This window comes from Cyphomyrmex costatus, unplaced genomic scaffold, assembly GCF_001594065.2.
Source record: "Cyphomyrmex costatus isolate MS0001 unplaced genomic scaffold, Ccosl1.0 scaffold365, whole genome shotgun sequence".
In the NCBI taxonomy this organism is placed as follows: Eukaryota; Metazoa; Arthropoda; class Insecta; order Hymenoptera; family Formicidae; genus Cyphomyrmex; species Cyphomyrmex costatus.
This window is the reverse complement of record NW_017277830.1, coordinates 353,494-378,526: the sequence shown is the minus strand read 5'-3', so window position 1 is coordinate 378,526 and position 25,033 is coordinate 353,494. Positions and strand designations below refer to the sequence as shown.

General features: G+C 34.7%; 1 protein-coding gene across 2 annotated transcripts in view; it reads right to left on the bottom strand.

The window, feature by feature from the left end:
* Nucleotides 1-25,033, bottom strand: part of Mitofilin (inner membrane mitochondrial protein mitofilin) — a 46,604-nt gene that overhangs the window by 21,308 nt on the left and 263 nt on the right. Inside the window, exons 2-10 of one of the 2 annotated variants that reach the window (XM_018543294.1) lie at nucleotides 24,711-24,796; nucleotides 23,965-24,030; nucleotides 23,562-23,780; nucleotides 23,408-23,493; nucleotides 23,120-23,227; nucleotides 22,838-23,048; nucleotides 22,344-22,755; nucleotides 22,051-22,185; nucleotides 13,314-13,542 (exon numbers count right to left, since the gene is read on the bottom strand). In XM_018543294.1, the coding sequence (XP_018398796.1) occupies nucleotides 13,314-13,542; nucleotides 22,051-22,185; nucleotides 22,344-22,755; nucleotides 22,838-23,048; nucleotides 23,120-23,227; nucleotides 23,408-23,493; nucleotides 23,562-23,780; nucleotides 23,965-24,030; nucleotides 24,711-24,796 (1,552 nt within the window). The remainder of the gene's footprint in view (nucleotides 1-13,313; nucleotides 13,543-22,050; nucleotides 22,186-22,343; nucleotides 22,756-22,837; nucleotides 23,049-23,119; nucleotides 23,228-23,407; nucleotides 23,494-23,561; nucleotides 23,781-23,964; nucleotides 24,031-24,710; nucleotides 24,797-25,033) is intronic. The other variant, XM_018543295.1, reaches the window with a different exon arrangement.

Below are 25,033 nucleotides of genomic sequence, written 5' to 3'. Positions count from 1 at the left end.
AATACTTATCGGTTCATTCGAATGAATCCAGACGAGTGGCTTTTTCTCTTCTCGCTCTCTATCGTTTCCGGTCCATCGACTTGTCTTTCACAAGGAAAAGCACTGATTAAATCAGTTTGGAGGAGATTAAGCGGACCCAGGCCACGTAACATTTTACGCTCCAAGAGCTATGCGAATTTCGAGAGCTGCTCTTGTGCTCTGCTTTCAGCACCGTTGCAAGCCGTTCCGCACTCTTCCTCTCTGTTGCTCTTCATCCTTTCTGTGACCCTGTTTTGCGAACACTCTCGGATTGACGAGCGTAACGATGCGGTCAATGCATGACAAAAGGGTGGATTGTACAATCCCCTATGTCATGCCGACACGCCAAACGCTTTTCCTCTATCCACCGGCACACATTGCGTCACGATGCTGCGCCTCCCGCACATCGACCTACTGATTAAACATCGCGTAAAACGTGCGAGCAACTTTTTCTCTCGCAGGAAGGTACCAAGCCGCTGGACCAACGGTAGAGATGTGCTCGAGCATAATCGCAAAATAAGATCATCCACAGCAGCAACTTTCTAACAAGAATGACCTGATTACTCCGAGCGTGATACGCACGGTGACATCGGTTTAAAGTATTTACGATGTATGACCGCGCTCTCTTATCTCCACACGTAACCCTCGGAAAATTCGTTAGTTAAGCAAATTATTTTAAGCGAGTTTTTCGGTTAAATAGAAGATGTATCAAGCCGCCGTACCCTGGATGCTATCAGAACACCAACTCGGTCATCAAGATACGCGATGAAGCATATCGGTATAAGCATTCGCAAACTCTACCGAAATTAAATTCCCAAGCCACAACAGTGCGGTTATCGTAGAAAAGCGAACAGCCTGTTTAATCGATCCGACTTTTAGACTTTAGGATACAGCGACTTGTCGTGTATTTATTCCACGTTTCTTGTATATATTTATTCAAGACGTCTATTCTTTCCTTTCATTTGTCATTTCACATCCACGCAGATTCGATTTATTCATTTGAGATATACGAAAACGTTCATGACGCTAGCCGATTGGAACCGTTTTGCATCAATATGTATATCTATGTCAATAGTTGAAATATAGAAGAACAAATTTTACAATGCATAATGCATAAATCATAAGAAAATCAATCAATCAAATCTTTTATTTCATGAAAAGGAAAGAAATGAAAAATTTTGATTGGCTCATTTTCTTACGCATTATGTGTTATATAAAATTCTATGTTTCCTCCCTTAATCACGTAACACCTGAAGGACCGCGGGGCAATCAATTTGATTTCTCGCGAAATTTAAACTGCTATAACTCTTTTTCAACTTTATTTTCACGTAAAATTCTTTTGTAATTTTTCATTATTTTCATACTCTTATATTTTTGATAAATTTTCAATTATACATGTAAAATGGTTGTTTATTTAATTGTTTACGTCTAAAGGACCGTTGGAACTGCATTCGTATACGTTTTATTTACAAGTTTATGACTTTATAATATAATGTTCAATAAATTAATGATATTATTACAACGTTATAGATACATACGTTATGGATAAATACAATTTATCTATACGTACATTTCATTACATTCTATTTGTCATTTAAAAAGATATATGCTTAGCGCCAAATTGGCTCTTACTATTCTGCTATGGTGATCGTCAATCTGATCCTTCTAGTGTTAACACGTAAGTAAATCTAATTTCTATGTTATCTAACAAGTTTACATACCATATTATAAAATAACTTTATTGTATCTACTAAGCTTATTATTTTAATATTAAATTTTGAAATAGAAAAATATAAAAAAGGTAATATAAAAATATAAAAAATGTACAAAAGAAACATATTCACTTCAAAGAATATCACGACGAGGAGCATAGGCAGGAATAGTATGGCCATTGATATGAAAACGTGAAAATCCTACCATCAACGATCTTATGCTCGAGATAATTGATTGCTATTCGTTCAAAGCTCTATAAAAACGAACAAAAAATCTATAGCTCGAAGATCGGATAATCGAGAGAGCTCTAGCAAGTAGAAAAATTCGCGCATCGATGACTAGGATAATTAATCGTTGCTACAAACGCTATTACGGTGTATTGTCCTGTTTGTAAATTAATTGTGGTAGAAAGTGAACATAACGATCGTTCGACAAAAAACACTGTTAATAAATCCATCGCGCAAGATTTATTGATTAACCTCTCTTAACGGTCGCATTAAAAGAGTCTGCTGATTTACTCAATTTCGCGTTTGCGAAGATTTAGAAATATATGAAAATAAGAGATTGTGAAAAATTAAATAAAAAAAAAATAAAACTATGATAAGTTTTTAATATTGGGAGTACAAATTAGTTCGGTTCCGTTTTCCAAAAGATGATCGCCTCCAAAGACGAGTCATTTTTTCGAGATGGAATTCGAAAATTGCCTGAAAGATGGGAAAAAGTTGTAGCCAGCGATGGACAATACTTTAATTAATCTGTTCATTCATTTTGTTTTGAAATAAATGCATTTTTGAACACAAAAAACAGACCGAACTAATTTGTATATCTATAATAGTTTAATAGGTAGTTAAATAGATTAAGTTTAATAGTTTTTTCTTATTGTAGATTATTAATACATTTTTTGTATAACTTGCAGATATGATTGCAATTAACTATCTCAGATTGTCAATGTATCTCAATTTTCGTTTTGAACTAACTGGAAACGAATACGCACAGTTGTTTATAGTATGAAACACAATTCGAGCTGTTACCAGCGTGTCGTGAAATCAAACGCTACGGCACACCCGGAACGTACTTGCATCTATACTTTAAATACTCCCTCTGTTTTTTATGAACTTTTGGTTGGCAGCAGTCAGTCGTAACAAAATGCGTAATATATATAGGAATTGCGAGAAAACCGGCGTTGTTTGGCAATTTATCGTTGCGTAAACAAATTGAAAGAGAACTGACAACACGAAAAAAAAAAAATGAAAAAAATTATCCGTATAATCCCAACTTCAAAAACGAAAAAACACATTTAGTATAGGTATACCTATTCCTTTAATCAGAATTCTGTAATATCATCATTCTCGATTGTAACCTGAGGTCTATTTTTTTTTATTCCTTGCACTAGAATTCTCTCTTTTTGATTTCGTCAAATATCAAACATATCTATCTCACTTTAAGTTCCAAAAATGGCTAGTACGGCCACAGAAAACAGATCTCTTGATGCGGTTTCCCCTTTTGCGGTTCTAATTTAAATAAAACAAGCCACGATAATGTCAAAATGGCGTTAATATCAATCATTATTAATTAAATTTTAAAAAGTAATTTTTAATAATCTTTTTGGAGAGTCATTTTCATGTCATGATAACTTGTGTTCTGTTTGGGAACATTCCGCGACAACGATTTTTCGAAAAACTTTTCATACGCGATAAACGTCACTTCGAGCACTCGCACACCTATTGAAAGAGCGAAACAAGTTTTGTCGATAGAGGATGATCAATTTGGCACTGCAGTACTGCGGATGGTTTTTGATTTCGTTTTGTCGACAGGCGGCCCGTTATTCTCATGGTGGCCAGATTATTTAAAGCGTCTGTAAAAATGCTGGTGAACGAAAAAGCAATGACAGTTCACTACGTAGATTTCAATTTTAATTCCGATTTTGGGCGATAATTATTTTTATTCATTGTTAAATCGGTATTAAACCATGTCGTAATTAACATTTGCATTTTTAAATCATATCTACATCTACCTATTTGTATTATACTTATTAGAGTTGATAAGCGAATGTCATTAAATATAACTAAACGATGAAAAATTCTTAACAAAAGAGTTATTCATGGCACATAGAATTTGCCTATACTTATATAATTAATTTTCCATAACAAAGATAAGAAATAATTATTCCTGTCTACATTACTTCGAATTTATTGTAGTAATATACATATATATGTAAATATAGAGAGAATTTTATTTTAAATTTGGTATAAAATAACGCGCTGTTTCTGTGTCTTTCCAGGTTTTTACTGTTGCGCCACAAGGGCAACTATATCAATTAGGACAATACATATATCGAGAAAACTTTTAATTGCCATGGTGCCAATGCAGTAGAAGCGTTCGTTCTTTGAGTATCGACGTTCTATAAAATTCATGAAGTTCGAACAACTCGTTGACTCGATATAGCACGACAGTCAATACAAGCGTACACTTAATCGGTACGTCGAGACTTCTCTCATTAACAGCGTTGTTTTTCTATCGAAGGTAAAGAAACTCCGCTATCGGCGGTGACGTGCCACCGGTCGGCATTATTTGCAGTCGTTACAGGGAAACTCTCCACCAGGACTTTATTTCTACTGTCGTATAGTTTCCTGGCACGAGCCGGCACCAGCGGAACACCGCAGGCCATTGAAATACGAGCCGAGAGCCCTAGTACTCGAGTACCGGCTGGGAGAGAACGCGACTGACTTTTCTTTTTGCCCCTGTCTTCTGACACCGAAACCACACGGCGCGAGGGAGAAATGGGGGTGGACCACTGTTCTCTCGGGGAAAAGTTGCTCGTTGCATTTCGAACAGCGACGTAAGAACACGGTTAAGCCGCATTCCGATGGTATGGTATCTCGACAGTAATGCGCGGAAAAAGCATAGGGTGGGAACCATGGAAAGCGGGGATCTGCGATCATTGTACACCACAAGACCGAGAAAACGAGCGCTTTTCAGACCTACCCTTTTGGTATTTGAAATTTTCACTGCAACGCTGACGCAGAATGGAAATTTACAGCAAAGTATTGCGTATATTCAGCACAGAAATTTTCGGAAGCAATAAAGTCGACTCTTGGAAGATTAAAACATTTACTTGTATAAAAATATTTTCGAATATTTTTCTATTATTTTTTTTAACATGAAAACTGAAATCCAATTATACTATATATATATATATATGTGTGTGTATCTATATACGTAATGTGTGTGTCACAGCATCACAAATTAGATGATTTAATTAGATGAGATTCGATGAGCGACTTTTTGTCAATGCCCAGTACTGGCAACATTTACGAAGACTCATGAGAGGGTCATAACCTTCTTTGGAATTTCATTAAAAAAAAATATTCATAGTAAAATATTATATATCTTTTTAATATTTCTAAAATATGCTTAATCACAATTTCGATTTTCTAAAAATGTTTTTTAATTTAAGACACTTCTATAGATATAAAAAAAACGTAATTTCACTGTTATTCTTCTTTGTGTTAATATATTATAATTTTAAATAAAACGTTTTATGAATTATACATCTTAAATCAAGTCTTTTAATGTAATATAAAATAACTTAAATATTAATTTAATATTCTATCTTGCAACGTTTGACTTTCAAAAATTTTGTTTGTGGTGCGACAATATTCTTTCTCCTGATCGCTAACAATTCTTCTTCGATATTATCCATAATACAATAGTTCTTTGAGCCTCACATAAACGAGTGCTTTTCTTCTCGCAAATGTTTCCGTGTGAGGATTGTAAATGTTACAGCCATAAGCGAAAGGTAAAAGAAAGGCCTAACGTGGGAACCCTATCAGCTCGGTAACCTATCTTTTTTTCCTATCCTCCCTCCAATTTTACCAAACCACTTTCGTCTGAACGAAAAGAGCGCAGAATAAAAAAACAACGCATTTTAAACGTGAATTTAATAAAAATGTGCAGGAGCTCGATTAATATGCATCTCAATCAAATACATATTTACGATGGTCATCAATTTTATGAAAGGAAAATCAATATTTATAGCAAATATATAAAAAAATAGAAGTAAATTTATCCATTATTCACAGTTTAGCTTTGACAGAATATTCGTTTAATATTTTTGATGTCATTAATAGTTTTAATATTATATATATATGTTTTCGATCGTTACATTTTCAGCAGACTTCCAAGCCTGATTAAAATATATATCGGTGGCTTGGAGAAGGTACATACACCACACACATACTCTTCTTACATATGTACGTTTCTATCAGTATTCCACCTTCATCCTGCGTTCCAAACTTTTACGCGCTTCCACGTTTATGCGTCCCGCTTCCAGCTGTCACGCTATTAATTTTGAGACGTTTGATATCGAGGAACACGTACTGTCTGATTTACGAGGGAATTGCGACTCTCGCACGGTCATCACACCGTTCGTCGTGTGACCAAGAAAATATTGAATCGTAAACGTTCGTACAATCGCGATTAAACAACCGATTCTACATTGGCATCCACAACCCCGTCGGCATAAAAAAGTCGACTCTCACGGATATTGGATATCTTTTTGCAGAATCACCGTTCTTGGACGTATGGTACACCGGACATTCATGTGTGTGTATAATATCCTTAAATATATTCATGTTTGCGAAAACATGAATTTGTTACAAGCGAAGAGAAGTTGTATCCAAACATAAGTGCACACAGAAAAGTTAAAACGTCGCGCAAACAATCGTGAATGCTTTAGCAATAAAAACATGTACCGTAAATTAAGACGAAATATGACTATTCGCAGTCGACTAAAAGATTTATTCTCGATTTAAATTTTTCAGCTTTTACGCGAACAATAACTAGAGTCAAAGTACTTAAATGATGAAAAAAAACCTACGCGTCAAAAAATCGAATAGTCGTAATAAATACAATGAATACAAAAAATATATATTTGTATAAAAAGCCTTATTTTAAAAAATGAATATTAATTAGCAATTTTGAACAGTGAATACGTTCCATTCTAATATAAACAAAAGAGCTCTACGTGTTCCTGATTTTAGAATCTAAATTTATCGACTATCGAAACATTTTTTGTGTCTCAAATAATACTTTTAAGATAATATATTTTAATTATTATTACACATATCTTTAAGTAAAATAATTTCGAGAAATATAACTTATCTTACTTTTTGTTAATAACTGGCTAATTTATGATTATTTTTTAAAAATAAAGTTTTTTTAAAAGACAGTATTGGCAATCTCCTTTTCCGAATACATTTTGCATTCACTACATAGATTGTGCACTTCTTGATCTCCGTTAAAAAAATTGAACATATTAGTATATCATATTAAGTTGAAGAGAGATATAACGTATATCTCTCTTCAACTTGATACTTTAAAGAAAAAATGATATATGCTTCAAGCTATAATACTGTTTGTAAATCGATAGTGACAACTCCATAAAAATGCGCAGTCTATTCTTATCATGTCTATAAGAAAAATCGACGCGTTTTTGTTTTCCCGTTTATCTTTCCTTCAACAAAAATAATTTATTCAGCAGAAGAAAAAAGTGCTGCTGTACATAACGCGTCGATGCTCTTCTTCAAGGATGTATTCCCAATTTTCACAACATCAGTTCAATTTTATGCGAAAGATATCGCGAAAGGAAAAGAATCCAAGAAAAAGATACGTGAACCTCATAGTAATACGGTTTGCACATCTATATTATACTATCTCAAATTCGAAAATATTTTCACACTTTGTGTCGCTGTTTGCCAGATTTCATTGATTTAAATTTTTCAGTTTCTACGCAAACAATAACGAGCAATTCTAATCGAACCAATTAATTTGTATGAGAAAAACCAACTATCTTTTATGCTCTCATGTATCTCTCTCTCTCAGCAATGCAAAAATAATTCACTTAACAAAAGGAAAAAAATACATGCTGCTATACACGATACATCGATGCTTTCCTTTAAAATTGTAGTTCAATTTTCGCAACAGCGGTTAAATTTTATGTGAAAGATATCGCAAAAGGAAAAGAACTCACGAAAGAGATTGTCGTAAACCTTGTAGTAACGCGACTTGCGTAACTATCATATATCTCGAATTTGAATGCTCTCGTCATTCGCGAAATTTCGTCGAGAAGTTGTCATCTTGAGGACGGATGAGAGACGGATAGTAAATCGTAAAATAGCTTCTTGTGGAGTTCTCTCGCGTAACCAAGTGACGCAGATGAATTTAACGCAACGTAATTGCGGTGGAAAATATTCAACGACAGTGATTATCTATCCTGTATTTCGCGAGTGTGGAAAATTGCCAAGGCAGGAACCATAAACCGCATCAACGTCGAGCAGGATAACGTCGGTATCCCTACCTCCCGAAGGATTTGCGTCCAACGCGAGTGAACGACATCTCGCGCGAGTTGAGTAGCTCGATGTAGGATTAGTTAAGTCTCGCCGAGCGTATGAATATGCACTGCGTATCGCAGTATTTCTTAGTTACCATCTTCCCCGATGAATCGTGAGTGAATTTCGTCTCGGCGACGACAAGATTAGACGCCAGTTCCTCACATTCGCTGCTATCCATCCACATGCGTTGCAATCCGAAAGAGAGATACTTCGTCGCAGTTTCTCCCTTCGAGCGAAAACAATTCGCACATCCCATCGCACTCGTTACCGTAAATTACGACGTTATTATTTTCTTCATCGTTGAGAGAAAACTCATCGCGAGAGCAATAAACACCTATGGAAGTTGCAGCTACGTTTTTCGATAACAGTCGTGAATAATCACCCAGTGGCTGTCGCTTTTTCCCATCACCACCCAGCACCCGACGTCGTAGTCGTATACTGACCCTTAATAGCGCCCGCGAGAGACGTATGGCGGAAGTTATAATTGGGGCACACGCCGCATATGTTAGTCGGTTTGTCAAGCTGATAACCGCGACCTACGATCTCGCTCACTTTCCACCTTCATCCATTCGTTTTATTGCCATTTCAACTACCTTTGCGTGACTGCTTTTATCCCGTGTTTAAATTGTACGTTAAAGGAGCATTACTACATTTATGCTCGTTTCTATCAATGTAGTTTAATTTTAATCTCGGTTCACAACTAATTCTTCATCTTTTCTAGTTTTCATTAGAAAAGGATAAAGAATAAGTTGAACGAGATTAAAGTTAATCTATTGAAGAAAACAAATCCGTAACTCTTATTACATAATTATTCAGATTACCTGACAATCGTGTCGTCTTAAGATGATACGTCCGGAAAGCAGGCTATAACACGACTAAAAAATATATGCTCATTTCGTTATACATTTTGTTTACATCACTATTAGTCGTTCTTTGGATAGAGGTGACTGGTAGAATTGCTAACATCTAAGAGAAAAGTTAAATAAAACAGACGATTATTTATCATCAATTGTAGAAGTTTCTATTTAAAGGAGATATTCCAGTTATTTGGCTTTAAACTGTAATAATTAATTGTCCTCCACCAGCAATAGAATTTTAATTTTTCCATCAGCAATAGGGGTCTTAGAAAACAGAGCAGGATTTTTACTGATTATGTAAAAATCTAAAAAAAATCGGGCCTATTTGTCAAAGCTTTACTAACGAATTTTTATTATCATCATAGAAATCGGATTGTAATTCATTTATTTTTTAGATTTAAATTTATCTACCAGATTTCACAATAAAAAGATCGAGTGCCTTAATAAAGAGTCCGCGCAGAGTTGCTGGCAGAAAGTTAATACTCATATATTATCAATATACCTAAACAAAAAACAAAATCTTCGCCATTCGAAATTACCCGCCACGTAGAGATAATGCAAATGAGTTTTGTTTTTGCTTAAATAGCTATAATTCATATTAGGTCTGTTCGTGTTGCTTACACTTTTCCTATTCAGTATTTTTGCCTGCTCTTTTTTCAATCGAATATGTATTTATTTTAATTTAAGTGAAAAAATTTTTTGGAATTTTAAGCAACGCAAACAAACCTAATAATACTATATAAATGTTAATATTATTTTAGTTTATAAACCAAATAAAAAATTCTAATATAGATATTCATAGAGAATTGCCTCACTTTCTTTTACATAAAAAATACTGAAAATATGTAATGGGATTTACATTAAACAGTATGTACACTTTATAGTCACGTATTCAAACAAGATGACGCCAAGTGACGTTTTAATAATGTCTTTAAGACGTCATTAAAGCGTCATCTTGCTATTCGGTATAGTGGCAGTAACGATATCGGATTATTACTACATATGCGAGAAATGAGAAGTTAATATTACTCTAATATATTGCAACAGTATCATTTGCGTAATATACGTTCGCAATTTCCTTATTCGCTCCTAATAAAAACTTTTATAATTTTTATTTAGATAAATAATCATAAAAGAGATACTAAATGATGAAAATTTGCTGCAGCAGGAAATGTATACAGGACAGAATCCAAATCCATGCAAAGTTTATCGCTATCATTATATTTATAGCGAATTCGCTATAAGTAGAACAATAAACTTTGCATGAATCTCTAATCGAAAGTTACCACTTTATATATTATATATAAAGCTTCGAAATCTCTTCTACCGTTTTCTTTGTGGTTCGCTGAGATACCGAACGTTACCCAGCCGCCATCACAACATCGCCCACGTTGAAATCTAGAAGTTTACACCTCGACGCCTCCGTCCTCATCTCTTTTCATGCCATCTTTTTATTGCTAATTTCTATTCATGAAATACATCCCCGTGCCACCGCCGTCGTAGGAGCGATTGACAAAAGAGAGAACAGCTATCTTTTTTCTCTTGTTGTTCTTGTCATACCTTTTTTTCTGTGAGATGCTTGCGAAAAGTCAATAATGCCTTTATTTTCATCATGCCCTCACAACGCGGATTAATAAATCACGGGATCTTTCATGCTTTTCTACTCGAAACTCTCGCCTCTACCTTACGACCCTTCGAGGGACCTGCATTTTATTAACTGCTGGTATAGCTCCTGTTCGTGCGGCCCGTCGCTTCTGAATTTCCGGTAGCAAGCGCGTTGGTAAAACGACGTAATTCACCAAATTAAACGCAGAACTCCTCGCCGGATAATGGATATTATGCAGTGGTGAGCACTATTCCATGCGTTTCTTTCACCACCCTTCTCCTCTCGGAAACTCCATCTACACTTCCGTCCGCTTGTTGGGTAAAGTTAATTAACGAGCGAAAAGTGTCTCCGCGAGAACAGCCGGTGCTAACCAGAAATATCCCGGTCGGTCGAATTCGGTGACATTACTTCGAGAGACAATCCACAATTAGGACAATAATTATAAGCACCGGTAAACCACCGGGAAATTAGAACGTTTTAATCGAGAAATTCGATGAGAAATGATGCAGTGAAGATATCTCGATAGTTTGCAGGATATGCTTGTATTATATTTTCGCGTTGATGTAAACTGTTTGTCAAAAACCGCAATGAAATCCAACGAAATTCATTATATGCGGTACTTGTAGAAAAAAAAGATATTTAAAAACCCTTTTCTCATTTTTAAACATCTCCTTTCTTCTTTGGTTCTCTCTTTATGTTGCGATAATTAATACATATATATCATGTAGGATAAGCTAAACATCGGAGACACTCTACTAGGAACAATATTTATACGAAAAAATTATAAATTAACTAAACAAGAACAATAATCGATAATGCTCAAATAGTGAACATATGGGTCTTCTTGGGGAGGGGACCATTGAAAACGGAAAAAAAATCTTCACAATTGAACGATTTTCAATAAAATAACGCCTGCGAGGACACAAGCGTGAAATATCGATAATGTGTCGCGTTTGTAATCTATTCAGTGACCGGAAAATTACTCGAACGCGCGGAAACTAATTAAAGATAGTTATCGGCGTGCGCGTTGTGCAATGAGTGTATGTCGTATGCGAGATTTGTTAATCGAGAATTAATCTCGATTGGTCAGATATAGGAAAGTGCGGGTGGCAACGATAAGGGGACCATTGGTGCCATCGCTCGGTGTGTTAAACTCGAACAGAGTTAATCCGGATTAAACTCTGGTAGCCCCTCTACTATCAGTAAAACTAGAAAGGATAAACACACATTCTGTGATATCTTTGGCCAGGCGCGTCTCAGAATATCGTATGCTTCATACACGGATTACGAAGTTACCGTAAAATAATAGAACTAACAAGTGTAAGTGTGTATGCGATAAAACTTCGTCCGTTTGTCGAACTTCGTTCAGCAAGTGTTTAACATTTGATAAACAGCGTCGGTATAACTTTCAATGGCGTTATTATTTATAGTTATAAATTTTCAAAAATTTACCATAATTTAAAAAAAAATACAGATTTCCTTTTTCACAAATATTCTTCGTAACAATTGTTTACGTCTGTTATAATTAAGTCAAATAATAAAGCGTTTCCTTACTTCAAAAGTAACTAAAAAAATTAAGTTTCCCAGAAAAGACGAAATTCCATCTTCCATTTAAAAATTATTTATTAAATAATAAAATCAAATAATAATCGACAAAATGAATTTATTGTTAACATGGCTATATTTATCATTTTCGTTTCACAATCCTTAAAAAAAATTGTTCATAATTTTAACAATATTTTTAAGAGTTGTGACAATTTTTGCAATTGTTTATGTTAATGAAGTTAAATCAGTTTATTTTTTTTATGATTGATAGGATAATGTTTACTCATTCATGGTAATAATTAAAAAAATCACGTTTTTTTAATTATTGTGTGATTTTTTAGATGAAGCAGCAATATGTCCAAGGTAAAAAAGAAATATTATTACCTTATCAAATTTTTTATTTGTATTGTTATTGTTTTTCCTTTCTGTTAGATGTAACAATCCATCGATTTGACAACTTTAAGATCATACTGTTAATACTACTTCTCCTTCGCAAACAATTATAAGATCGTATCTTTTCCACATCGTAAACATCTGTAGCTAAGTTACATATCCATATTCAGTAAAAGGGATTGCAAGTAGCAAACAATACTAATCGCGCAAACGCTACACATTCGACGGTGAAACTCGATCCGTCTCGATTCGATTCAGAACCATGAGAGGTCCATTATCGAAAAGACAAAGAGATTGGGAGAAGACAAACAGTAGAGGAGATCAAGCATCTCAAAATGTCGTCGACACTTTCTCAACACCGATGAGAATGCATGCGGCCTTTTATAGAGACCGAGTCTGTGTCTTTTGCTCTTGTAATTAAACGCCAGAATACGGTATAAAAGCAGAGACGACAAAAGCGAAAGCATCTCTCCGAAAGATGATTTGTCCATAGAACGGCACAATGGACACTGAACATTATTAGACTGGACGTTTTCATCATAAACTATATGATGATTTCTACGAAATTTGTCAGAGTACTTTACACGGAGAATTATTAACGAGCGATCTTACTAAGTTAAACAGCGTACTTCAAATCGTTTCCTAATTCACTTGACAATTTTTAATTAGCATTGAGATTGTTTTTACGTAATATAAATCGCGTTCGAATTGCATTTTCCTCGCGAAAAAGCAAACACTGATTTTATCTGGTTTAAGAAAGGAAGATGTAGAAAGATGATACATACTTACCTTTAAGAGCCGCTGTGACAGCACGTGATCTTCCAACTACCTCTGCGAGCTGTGTTTTGTATTTTATAGAGTTGGCATCGGCTTGTTCGTTGAGCGAGCGCTGCAGCGTCCTTTGTGTTTCCTGCTCTTTGGCCGAAAGTGCCTCTCGAAGATGATCGGCATGTATCTCCGACTGCAATTTCAACTGTCGCCGCATCTCGTCGTTGAACTTCTTCTGCTCCGACAGCAACTGAAACACGAAAATCGATATTTATAAGCTCGAATAGAACAACATGTGTACTTTATTTGTTTTATGATTTTTTAAAATATAAAATACATAAATCATAATAAATAATTAATACTAGAGAACCATGGGTTTTTTAATACAATCACGGTTCAAGGTAAATCTGACTTTTTATGAAAGAGGATTGTCACCATAAAAGTAAAATTACTTGTAATTAATTATGATTATGTATTAGAGAAATAATAAAATATATTCTTTTCCAATGCAAAAATATCATTTTTTTTTTCAATGTTTTTTCCTCGTCTCCCCTAATATTAATGTCGGTTTATATTTAAACATATAAACTATTTATATTCTGTTAAATATAAATGCGTCGCGAACTTGTCGCGTTCCTCAGCCCTTTTCAATCTCTTATCCACGGGATAAGAGAAAATGAACGTCACGTGAGAGATAAGCCAAAGTTTCAGGAAACTAGATAAGACGTTGCATGCCAGTGCTTTAAAGTCCAGAACAAACAGTGTCTCTCGACAGCTCGGCGACATTGTTGCAAGGTATAGAAAGACGAGAACGTCAGTGTCCCGATTCTCGAGGAAAGATAAAAAAAAAAGTAAATAAATTTTCGAGATTTGCGTCACTTGACATTATTTATTTGAATGTAGATTGAAGATGTACTAAGAAATACAGTAAGTTAAAAAATTCCTAATTAAAAGAAATAGAATTTAACAAAGATTTGCTTGTCACATTTCCTTCGTAACCGCTGAGAATATCCTTTCTGTATAAACAAATCAGAATTCCTGAGAAGTTCATGTCTCCTGCAATCACGCGCAACCACCACCCTCGGTGTGATAATATCGTTCAAGATACGGCATTAGCCTAATGAGACTTTGATGAATTATCCGCACTTAAGGCATCACCAGGACTAGCCTCGAAAGTCTGGTACATCCTCTATCTCTTATCCACCGACGTCGATCTCGGCCAACTTAGATTTACCCTCTTACTCCCTGAGCAACGTCGTGTTTCGTATGGGCAACGTCTACAGATTCGTGTTTCTGGAACGGTCCGCGGACATGCATCGGTCCGCCATTGCCTGGAACACTATGTACCGAGAGCCCGTGTCAATAATTAACGCCCGGCTGACCCGACAACTTCGCCGACCCGTTTGAGTCAAGGGTGCAAGAAGGATCGTTATCGATACCACAGGAGCCTTCTCGATCGTTAGATCCATGTTACACCTTAAGTTCGACGATCTAGCAGGATTGGTGAAAGATCAGTGAAATTCTTGAGATAGTCTCCATGTCAGCAATGCTGATAATTTAGGAAGAAATGCGGTTGTCTTTACGCGACGCAAAATGCGGTGGAATCGAGGACGAATGGAAATGAGCCGTAATCTTAAGGACGGTCATTTTTCGTCGTTACTGTGACAAATTGAACATTAAAAGAAGATACCGCGCTTGTTCCTTGTAACAATGAACTTTAATTTTTTATAAAAGTAAAAAGTTCCTAACCTTTTTTAATTATAACACTTTAAATACAGAATATTCATAGCTATAAATTAATTTTGCTACATAAATTAGCTGAAATTAATCGACATAAAATTGATATTTTACACGTAATAAAAAAAAATAACGAAAGACAAAGCTTTTCCGTCCGATCGAACTAAGCTGGCTCCAGCACAACATTCTATAATCCGTTTCGGCAAATCCAAAACACTTCACTAACACCAGTCGCATGCCGCAATTGCGCCAAGCCGGATTAATTAAATACGTTCGAGGAAAAACGCGAGCCGTTTATATTCACACGAAGTCACGCGAAAATTGTTCCGCTTGCAACGAATACTGCGACAGATGTTTCTGCTCTGTATCGTCAATTATAGGATTATAGTATTTATTTTGTCGCAATTATTATTCTATTAATTATTTCGTTTTTTTTCTCTTTTTTAGATAAATAATCGTTATTAATACACGCATTACTTAATTGAATCATCAAGTGTCTGTTTATAAAGTAAAATGATAATGATATTCCCATGTTTCTCTTTAATTTAATTGCAAAAAGATTATTTCATTAGTAGTTAAGGATGTATTACATCGGATAAAAATAATACCAAAAATATATAAAAATTTCATAGATATTATTCTATTATTATTGTCTAAATATCTGTATAAAATTTGAGTACAACTCCCATATCTCAGTTTAAAAGTTATTTAATTTTTTTCTTTTTCTTGGTTCTTATCGCGTTTTGTAATATATTTATTAGCAAATTTCATAAGAAAGTAACATCAAGAATTAAATCAAATAATTTTATTATATACATATACCAATCACACAATAATAAATATTCGTGCTAAAGTTTATTTGGATTCACTTATTCGTTTAAAAGTTATTGACTTGCAAAAAAAAAAATATAGTTATTTTGCATAAAACTATTATAAACCAAACTACGTTATCTTGTTTTTTTTTTTGCAGTTGGTTTTAAGTTATTCGCGATAATATTACAATTTTTTAATTAATATTGTGACTGATATTAAATTATTTTAAAAGTATCAAATTGTTCAATTTGATACTTTTAACTTATTGCATAACCAAATCCTTAAACAATGCAGTTATTTATCGTGTCCCTCTGTGAATAACGTTTATCTTTCTGTTTTTCTCTCGTTCTTGAATGCTGACACTAACAAATTCCACTCGGTTTATCTCTCACAAAGATTCGAATGAACAAAATCGCAACGGTTTTTCCTTACGTGTAACTAATTTAATGACGACGATTTGTACAGCAATCTACCTAGGGATCGGGCGACGAGATCACCCTCGAAAGAAAGGAAAACTGATTTGGGGCTATTAACTCGCGCGAGTCATGTCTTGCCGACTTCGTCGACCGATCGAAAGTTTTCAGATGGAAAAACTCTTTCTCGATATCATGGACAGAAATCCGCACAATTCGCGTCCACGATCGGTGGAAAACCCAGCAATGCTCTTTTTTGTGACGATTAAACGAAAACGAGATTGATTTCCTCTTCTTCGTATTTAAAAGTAAAATGGCTGTAAATAAAGGACTTTTATAGGAGTTACGCGTATCATAAATTTCAATATAACTTTGGCGAAGCGAAAGAATTTTATTCACGTCTCTTTTTAAGATCTATAAAAATTCTCTGAACCGGGGAACAGTTCATTCTTATCACATATCTTGGAATCTTCGTTTTGCGTTGATGACAAGTAATACGTATGAGAAGACTCGCGCAAAATTTATTTGTTAGCTCGCGCGCATATTCCCGAGTTACAAAATAGATTAGACTTTACGACAATGATTCTGTCAACTTTTCTGACATTCCAATGAAAATATTCTTCCCATTTTCATGCGACGTGAGTTAGTCTCCCCATTCGACTTTTGTTCAAATAAAATGTCAAATGTCAACTAGCAGTTTCGAAAGTGCGATAGTCGATCATTTCTCTAATCGATAATTTCTTATTGGAAATGAAAGGCTTTTCATTAAACTTTTGTAACGTGCAATTAAATAAGAAAAAAATTATCTTATTGTCCATGTCTAATCGAACTTTTACTTCATCAAAATTTCAATTCGTGATTTGATTACCATAATTTTAACATTAAATTGAAAATTTTCAATAGATGAAATCTTACCGCAACATCTTTCTTAAGTAAAAAAACTCTCAAAGTATTCGTCGTTGAAGTAAAGAACGAGCGTCTCTAGATACTTCATATTATTCAATTAAAGGCTCAATGAAAATTCAGAATACCGACGATGTCGTCTTTAAATTATTTCAGAATCCTGTTGCAAAATAAGAGAGCTATCTACGATTCATGAGAAGAGGCGAGAGAAAAAGGAAATCAATCTTCGGATCGGGGAGGAAAACATTCGAGGGCGGTACTATGCGGTGCAGCACGTACGACCACATTGGCGTTAACTTGAGAATTTCTCGATTTGCAAGACGCTTACGAAAGAGAACGCTCAAATGTTCGTTCTTTTGCACGGCTGGTTAGTCCCACACACGTCGAGTAATACTTTTCCTACCAACAGGCACTTTCGTCGTAAAAACGATATACGATCGGCGCCACCACATCGTACACGTGCGCTAAAGATCGTTTCTAAAGAACAAGTGCATCATTTTGGACCCGAAGGATGCAGCCAAACGACTCTCGAGACAATAAATATGTGTGCTCGTTAAAAACAGAAAAAGAATTCAAATTAAAATTAAAGAAAACAATTAAATTAAAGGAAGTAATACTACAGACTTTTCTGTAGCTCACAAATATACCTATTGGTATATTTCTTTTAAAAATTAAAATATATATAAACCCTACGTGGAAAGAAGCATGAGATTTTTGCAGATTTCCGTAAACTATTGTGGAATTTATAAATTTCAAAGATTTCAAAGTGCAATCTCTCTTTTGTCTCTAGGAGACATGAGTTTTTTTTACTGTTTTAGTTTTTCAAAAAATTTAGAATTATTTTTTATATACATTACAAAATAATTCTTTAATTTAAATGTTAAATAACAAATTAATAGAAAAAGAAATAAGGACTCGTTATATAAAAATAAACAATATGAAGTCAAGGGCGATATAAGAGTCAATAAAAATTTTTTGTTCAACAATAAAACATATAATTAATAACTACTTTTGAATAATTAATTTGATAGACATTAACATAACGCTAATTCGCTTTCAAACAAATAAATACGATAATATAAATATATATAAATAAGTTACAAGTTTTAGAAATTTTGACTTAAATTGTTTAACATTTATAAAGAAAGTTTTTTTACCATCATTTCAGAGATATTGTTATACATACGACTTTTCAATCGTTTGTAATTAATGTCGTTTCCTTATGAAGACTCACAGGATTAATGGAAACTGTACGAGCGATCTTTTATCGATTAATTTTGTCCGCCGCTTTTTAATAGGTATGTCTGATGAGGAGAGCTCAATCCGAGAGCCGAAACTTGTAACTTATTTATATTATCGTATTTATTTGTTTGAAAGCGAATTAGCGTTGTGTTAATGTCTATCAAATTAATTATTCGAAAGCAGTTATTAATTATATGTTTTATTGTTGAAAAATCTTTATTGACTCTTATATCGCTCTTGACTTCATATTGTTTATTTAAATGTTAAAGTCTTTATTTAATAAAAATAATATTTGAGTAGAAAAATGAAAAAAAAATAGAAATTTGTTTAAAAATATATAGCTTAGCAATAAGGGAAATGTCTTTCTTTATTGCAAGAAATTTGAAAGTAAAATTTCGCTTAGGCTAGAGAAGATCCAGATTGCAGACGGAAAGTCGTGAATTTTAATCGCACGATGGTTGTTTGTTCACGTAGGGACGCTAAAATTATTGATGATACTTTGGCGAATATTGCGCGGCGATGCGAAAGCTATGTTAGAAAAATGGTACGAGATTCACGGGTCGCATTTTGTTTCTAGGCAATGCTAAGGTAAGCTTCTCCCGTGCACGCGGTAGGATAAAACAAATCGCGACAAAAAGTTTCATCGATAATTCACGTCCGTCGCGGTAAATAACTTCCAGGTGTACCGCCATAAAGATATCTCGTGACCGAGCCACAGACTGAAATCCCAAACGGCGAAGGCAGATAAGGAACTATGAATTTTTCAAGTTCCCCACGATCTTGAGACATATCCCTACTTTAGCTTCACGAAAAATTTTATTTCCTCGTTGCGAATAAATAGAACAATAAAATATATGATAATCAACGCGGCTATTTCGATTAATTTATTTTATATTCATTCGTAGTATAGATACACTTTAGGCTAAAAGTTTGAAAACATTTTTTTTTTAATTGATGTTTTTGGGACTGTTTATTTATATAGAATATATTTTTTTATTGAAATATCTCTCTCTCTCTATCCATATAATAATTTGTTTTTTTAACAATATCATTGTTGAGATCCAATAATTGTTATTAAATCTGAAGAATTATTGTAAAAAAATATGTACATTGTTTACAGATATTTGAGTAACTGCAACAAAATATATGCATGTTTATATAACATATACTATACAAACATGCATACACTCCAGGCCAAAAATTTAGGAAATATCTATAACAATGTATTTTTTAACAATAATTTTTCAGATCCAACAGTTATGAAATCTAAAGAATTATTGTAAAATACAGAATTTACAGAAATATATCTGTAGTAAAATGTTGTATGTGTACGCGCGCGCGCGTGTGTGGTGTATGTGTGCGTGTGCCTGCATAAATAAAACATACACACACACGTGTATATTTTTATATTTTTACAAAATAAGATTCAAAAAAACAATTTTTATTTGAATTGTCTCAACTATATTTGATGACGCGTGTATATAAATATTTTAATAATAGTACACTTTCTAAAAAAAACCAATAATTTTCTGATTATACAGTGATGAACTAACCATTTCTTTTAGAATGTTTTTCTAACACTAATATGACTATTGAAATACTTGAATATATAAATGAAAGAAAAACTAATTAACGTGTCTGACTCATTCGAAAATTTTGACCTGTGCCCTTTTTGATAACAGTTTCATTTGGCTAATGATTTGCAGTGTGACTTTACCGTCTGTTTTCGTGACGTTAGAAGGAAAACATGTGGAGTCGTTCGCGTGGACGAAGTCGACGAGTTGTTTTTCCAAGGCAAAACTACGTTAATTAAATGATGCGAGAGAGGATCCCTCTTTGCGCGACGAAATGCAGCGCAAATGTAAAGTTCGTGACGACGATGGCAGAAACTGCATTTGCCTCGACAGCTCGCATCGGCTATAGTGGAACGAATAATCGTTTGTTAACGGCAACTTATGAACAAATTATGCTACAATTACCATTTAATTAATTCTACTTTCTCACATTTATATATGTAATTTAATAGATAACGCAGAGATATCGATCGGCGAGATACGATCGTCCATCCGCGATGCAATTTACGATAAAATATTCGACCGGACGTTAACGAGCGGTACCGGAAGCTCGTAGACAAATAGCAATTAGAGGACACCGATGTTCCCGTCCGAAACAAGAACAAAAGGTCGTGTAAGCCCGCGCGCGGATCGATTCGACAAGATTTATATTCGACGGCGCGTCCTTGGGAAATAGAGACCGAGAGACGAGGGTATAAAGAAGGTGCTCGAAAAAGAGCTGTCGAACAACTATGAGGACAGTGAGTCACAATGGTTCCTCAGCGGATACCTCTCGCGGTGGCCTACGTACGACTATAGCACACAAACGCCGTATACTCTAAGGGACTAATATCACCCGTTGCTGTCGAAATATTGGCGTTCGGCCAAATGGAAATAAATAAAAGGACCAAGAGGGACTAGTGCTGCCGGGACCATTCTCTGACGCGACACATTCGGATGCATCACGTATGTGACGTTATACACGCTACCGCATCGCTTTAAATTCGTCAGATATGAACAAAACACCGATGCACCTGTGCTCCGATCTGAATACAACATACAACTCAATGTGGAAAGCGATTCGATTTGACTCACAAAGTTAGTAGGTACGTTCTTACTGAACACATAAAAGAAAGAATTATTAAAGCTGAAAAACGCGATAGAATTTTATAAAATGTAACTTTACGAAGCAACGATCGAATGTTATTTCGTGCTATGAGCTATTCGGCTGAGAGATCTTGAAATGCAACAAAGCGGCTATGACTAAAGTGACCCGTTGTTACTTTCTTCTTCCGTTATTTTCCAACGCTCTTTAATATGAAGGTCCATTTTATCAACGTGATCTCTCTATTCGTCCGCTTTACAACTTAAGCACCACCATTTTCATCGCTCGCTTTTTAACTGCCTCCTTCTCTTTTTCCCCGTCATTTTTCTCTTTCATCGAGAAATACATTTTCTCAGAAATCTCAGAAATTTTTTGTACCTCGCACGATTATCATCGCGGATTTAATGAAAGAATCTTTAACGTTATCTCTCTTTAATTCGCGCGCGCGAATATATCCGTACTGCAACGACAAAGGTGGATTTCACGCGCGAACGCGTGGCAGTGCAAAGTCATCTAAACGCTGGGGCAACATTAATAATGGCGCTAAAGCTCACATCTATTTGTATTTGTACACTAACATAAGAGAACAGAGAGGGAGCACATAAAAGCATGCAACATCGGCCAGTGCACGATTTGCACGCCAAACAAGGTGCTTTAAAGCTATCTGAATCGTGCTTGGATATATTGTTTCCCTCGTCACAGACATGTATACGCGTATTAGAGAATTAACACCTCTCTACAGTAGAACAAAGAAACATAATGCAATAGCATACAATGGGATAAGATGTCGCATTAATTTCGCAAATTAGATATAATTAACAGATTAAAAATTCTGTACGTCATTCTCTCTGAGAAATTTATAAAATTAATATTCTCTTAGATAAAGTGCTTTTCTGTGCTTGTGATGCTCATATTTCAAGTTAAAAAATATATTAAGAGATTTCAAGTTAAAAATATTTCAAGCTGAAAATATTATTAAAAACATTTCTTACCTCTTTCGCGTACTTATCTTCTAACTCGAGTCTCTCTCGATTAACTTCGAGGGAGATCAGAGTATCTAATTTTTCTTGAGTTGCGTCTTCACCCGCCGTCCTCAGTGCCGCTTTCACTTTAGTTTCGTTGACTGTCTGTAATTAAATAATTTCTCTTTGAAAATACTGACTATTATCAATGCGATATTAAAATATCAATTCCATGTAAAAATCATGGTTTAACATGAAAGCGTTTCGGAAATATGAATTTAAAGACTTTAATATTTATACATTAAACGATGCTAAAAACTCACTCTTAATTTCTCCAGCTCTTTTTGCAAATTGTTGACTTTGTGATACATATGCAATACGAATAAATCGAAGGCTTCTTCGCTGACAGAGAGCTTCTTATCATGAATATTTATATTGGGAAACAGAATTTGTAATTCTTCATTAAAATTCTCTCGTGCTGTTTGAACCTGCTTCCAATAACGCTCCGCGACGTTACCACTCTGTAATTCATCGGTGTATTTTTTCTTAGCTTCGTCCACATCGTCCATAATTTTTCTAATATTTCGCTTCGCAGCCGTTTTCATGTGAGCGGCCGCTTCAAGCACAGGCTCATCGATTAGATTGTACATACGCTTAAGCGAATCTAACGCATCTTTCGCGTGCTCTTCCGCTTGCTGTACAGTTTGTTTTCTCTTTTCTGTTGCCTCTTTCAACCTGCAAACGTAACAAATTTGATTACATAATCGATATACATGTAAGGTGTAAACTGATTACATAAGCATATAGCGATAATTACCTTTGCCAGATGATTCCGCTTACTGTAGTACCAGCACTTTCAATCACTTTGACAACATCCTGATTGTATTCTTGAAGAGCGTACACTGCCTTCTGATAGGCCGTAATAGCTTTACCAGCAGCTTCTCCACAGTATGTTTCTAACTCGATGAGATTTTGTGGTATTAATTCATCGCGTACAGTTTTGGCAGGAGATGCTGGCTTTTCAACCACTATAAAAAATATGAATTATTTGATTATCTTCCACTTAAACTTTGTAAAATGAGAAACAATGCAAACGTACCAACATCTACTTTTTCTCCCTTGTCTTTACTAACACGAATTTCGGTATAATTCTTGTTAGTAGGCGCTTCTTTCTGGTCGGCCAGTGGTTTAAAAGCTGGCTTAGGCGCTACAGTATACACATGCGATTGTTAAAAGTTAGTGAGAACATTATTTACTAAGTATGTAATATGTATAATTCTAAAAAGAATCGAGGAAAGAAATTAGGGATTAAATCCAGAAAACTAGAAGAGAAAGTATAACAGGAAAAAAATAAGGTATGGACAGGAATTAAGGAATTAGGACTCACGTATGTATTCTAGAATTTTTGTGTACTGTATTCTTGTCTGACCTGGTTCTGGTTCTGATGCTTCCTTGATGAACATGCCTAATATCCTGTAAAAAAACATCCATGTTTCAATGAAGTAATCAATCATTGCTATATATAATTTTTATTTTCTTACGTCTGCTTCACTGTTTCGAAGAATGTAAGTACAAAGTCAAAATAGCTGGAATTCTTATCTTCTTGAAAAATAATCCGGATAGTTTCGTCCGTACCAGGAATCCATCCTTCAAGGGTAGCTCGAAACTTTGGATTTCCTTTCGCATATGTTAATATTCCTAAGGTACTTATTGTTACAGCGCCTAGAGTTATCAGCATTTCTGATCCTCGACTTTTGACACTGTTATAAGAAACGTAAATAATTAAAGTACATTTATTGATTAAATTGATCATTTCTTCTCTCTCGTGATATGATCAAATTTACACAAATGTTTGGCTTATATAAAATCACATAAAAACAACAGAAACACATATTAATTTAATAAATAATATGCTAAATATTATAATTCATGTTCTGAGTATACCTTTTTGGTGCGGTCGAATATTTCGGCCCTGTAAACCTGGATATAAATCTGACATCTCTGCATAATCTAAAAAAATATATATAAATCTATATTTTTGTGTATATTTATTATAGTCAAAATGTTAACTCAGTAAATGTATATACTTGTAGTCTTCTGTAGACAGATACATTGACTAGTAAGTATATATAATATATTTACTAAAGTTAATATTTTGATTGTGACACACTATACACATAGAAATATAATACACATATCAAAAAATTATTAAGCCTATTCCTTTTAGCTAAACTTCTTACACATTCATATTTTTCCTCTTTTCTTTGTCTAACATGGACAGTAAATAAAAAAGAAAAGCTATAATTCAATTACAAGAATTTAATTAAAAAAAAAAAAAAAAAAAAAAAAAAACAGACCTTTTAAGTAAAATTATATTACTTGTCACAGATTGACAATTCTCGTTCTAAGTAACGACTTAACAAACTTGTCAAATACAGTGGTGATAAAATCATAAACGTGACAGATGCTATTCATAAAATTACCCATCCTTATTTAAGGAAAACACACACATAAACATAACCTCACCACGTTCCGATTTCACCTCACGAAATTGATCGTAAATAACATAAAAACATAGTGTCACTCGCGTTTTGAGATTCACAAAGCACGAGGACGATCTCCAGTGAATAATGACAGGTCTAACAAGCGATGAAACCTGTTGAAATCTGAACTTTTGTTGATGAGCTCACCTTCCATCCGGCTCGTACTTGACACGTGCCCGTGACTCGTAGTACCTGGCGGTCAGATGTGGCCTGGAGCAGCCGTGTTTTTTTACCTGAAAGGGTAAACGGCGTCAAGATCAGAGAGAAGCTTTTGGAGTTACATAAGCCTTCTTGAAAACATGCCATCTTTGTCACGCGCGCGAGCCGGGATCAAACGCCGACCGCGATCGGACGTTCATGAAGGCGGATCCTTGGGATCGCCGTCGTCGTAGTTTATTCGACTCCACGACGCTCGTCGTCGACCATCGGTGACGTGCGACAGCCGACGGCGGTGGAATCGGTCGGCGCGG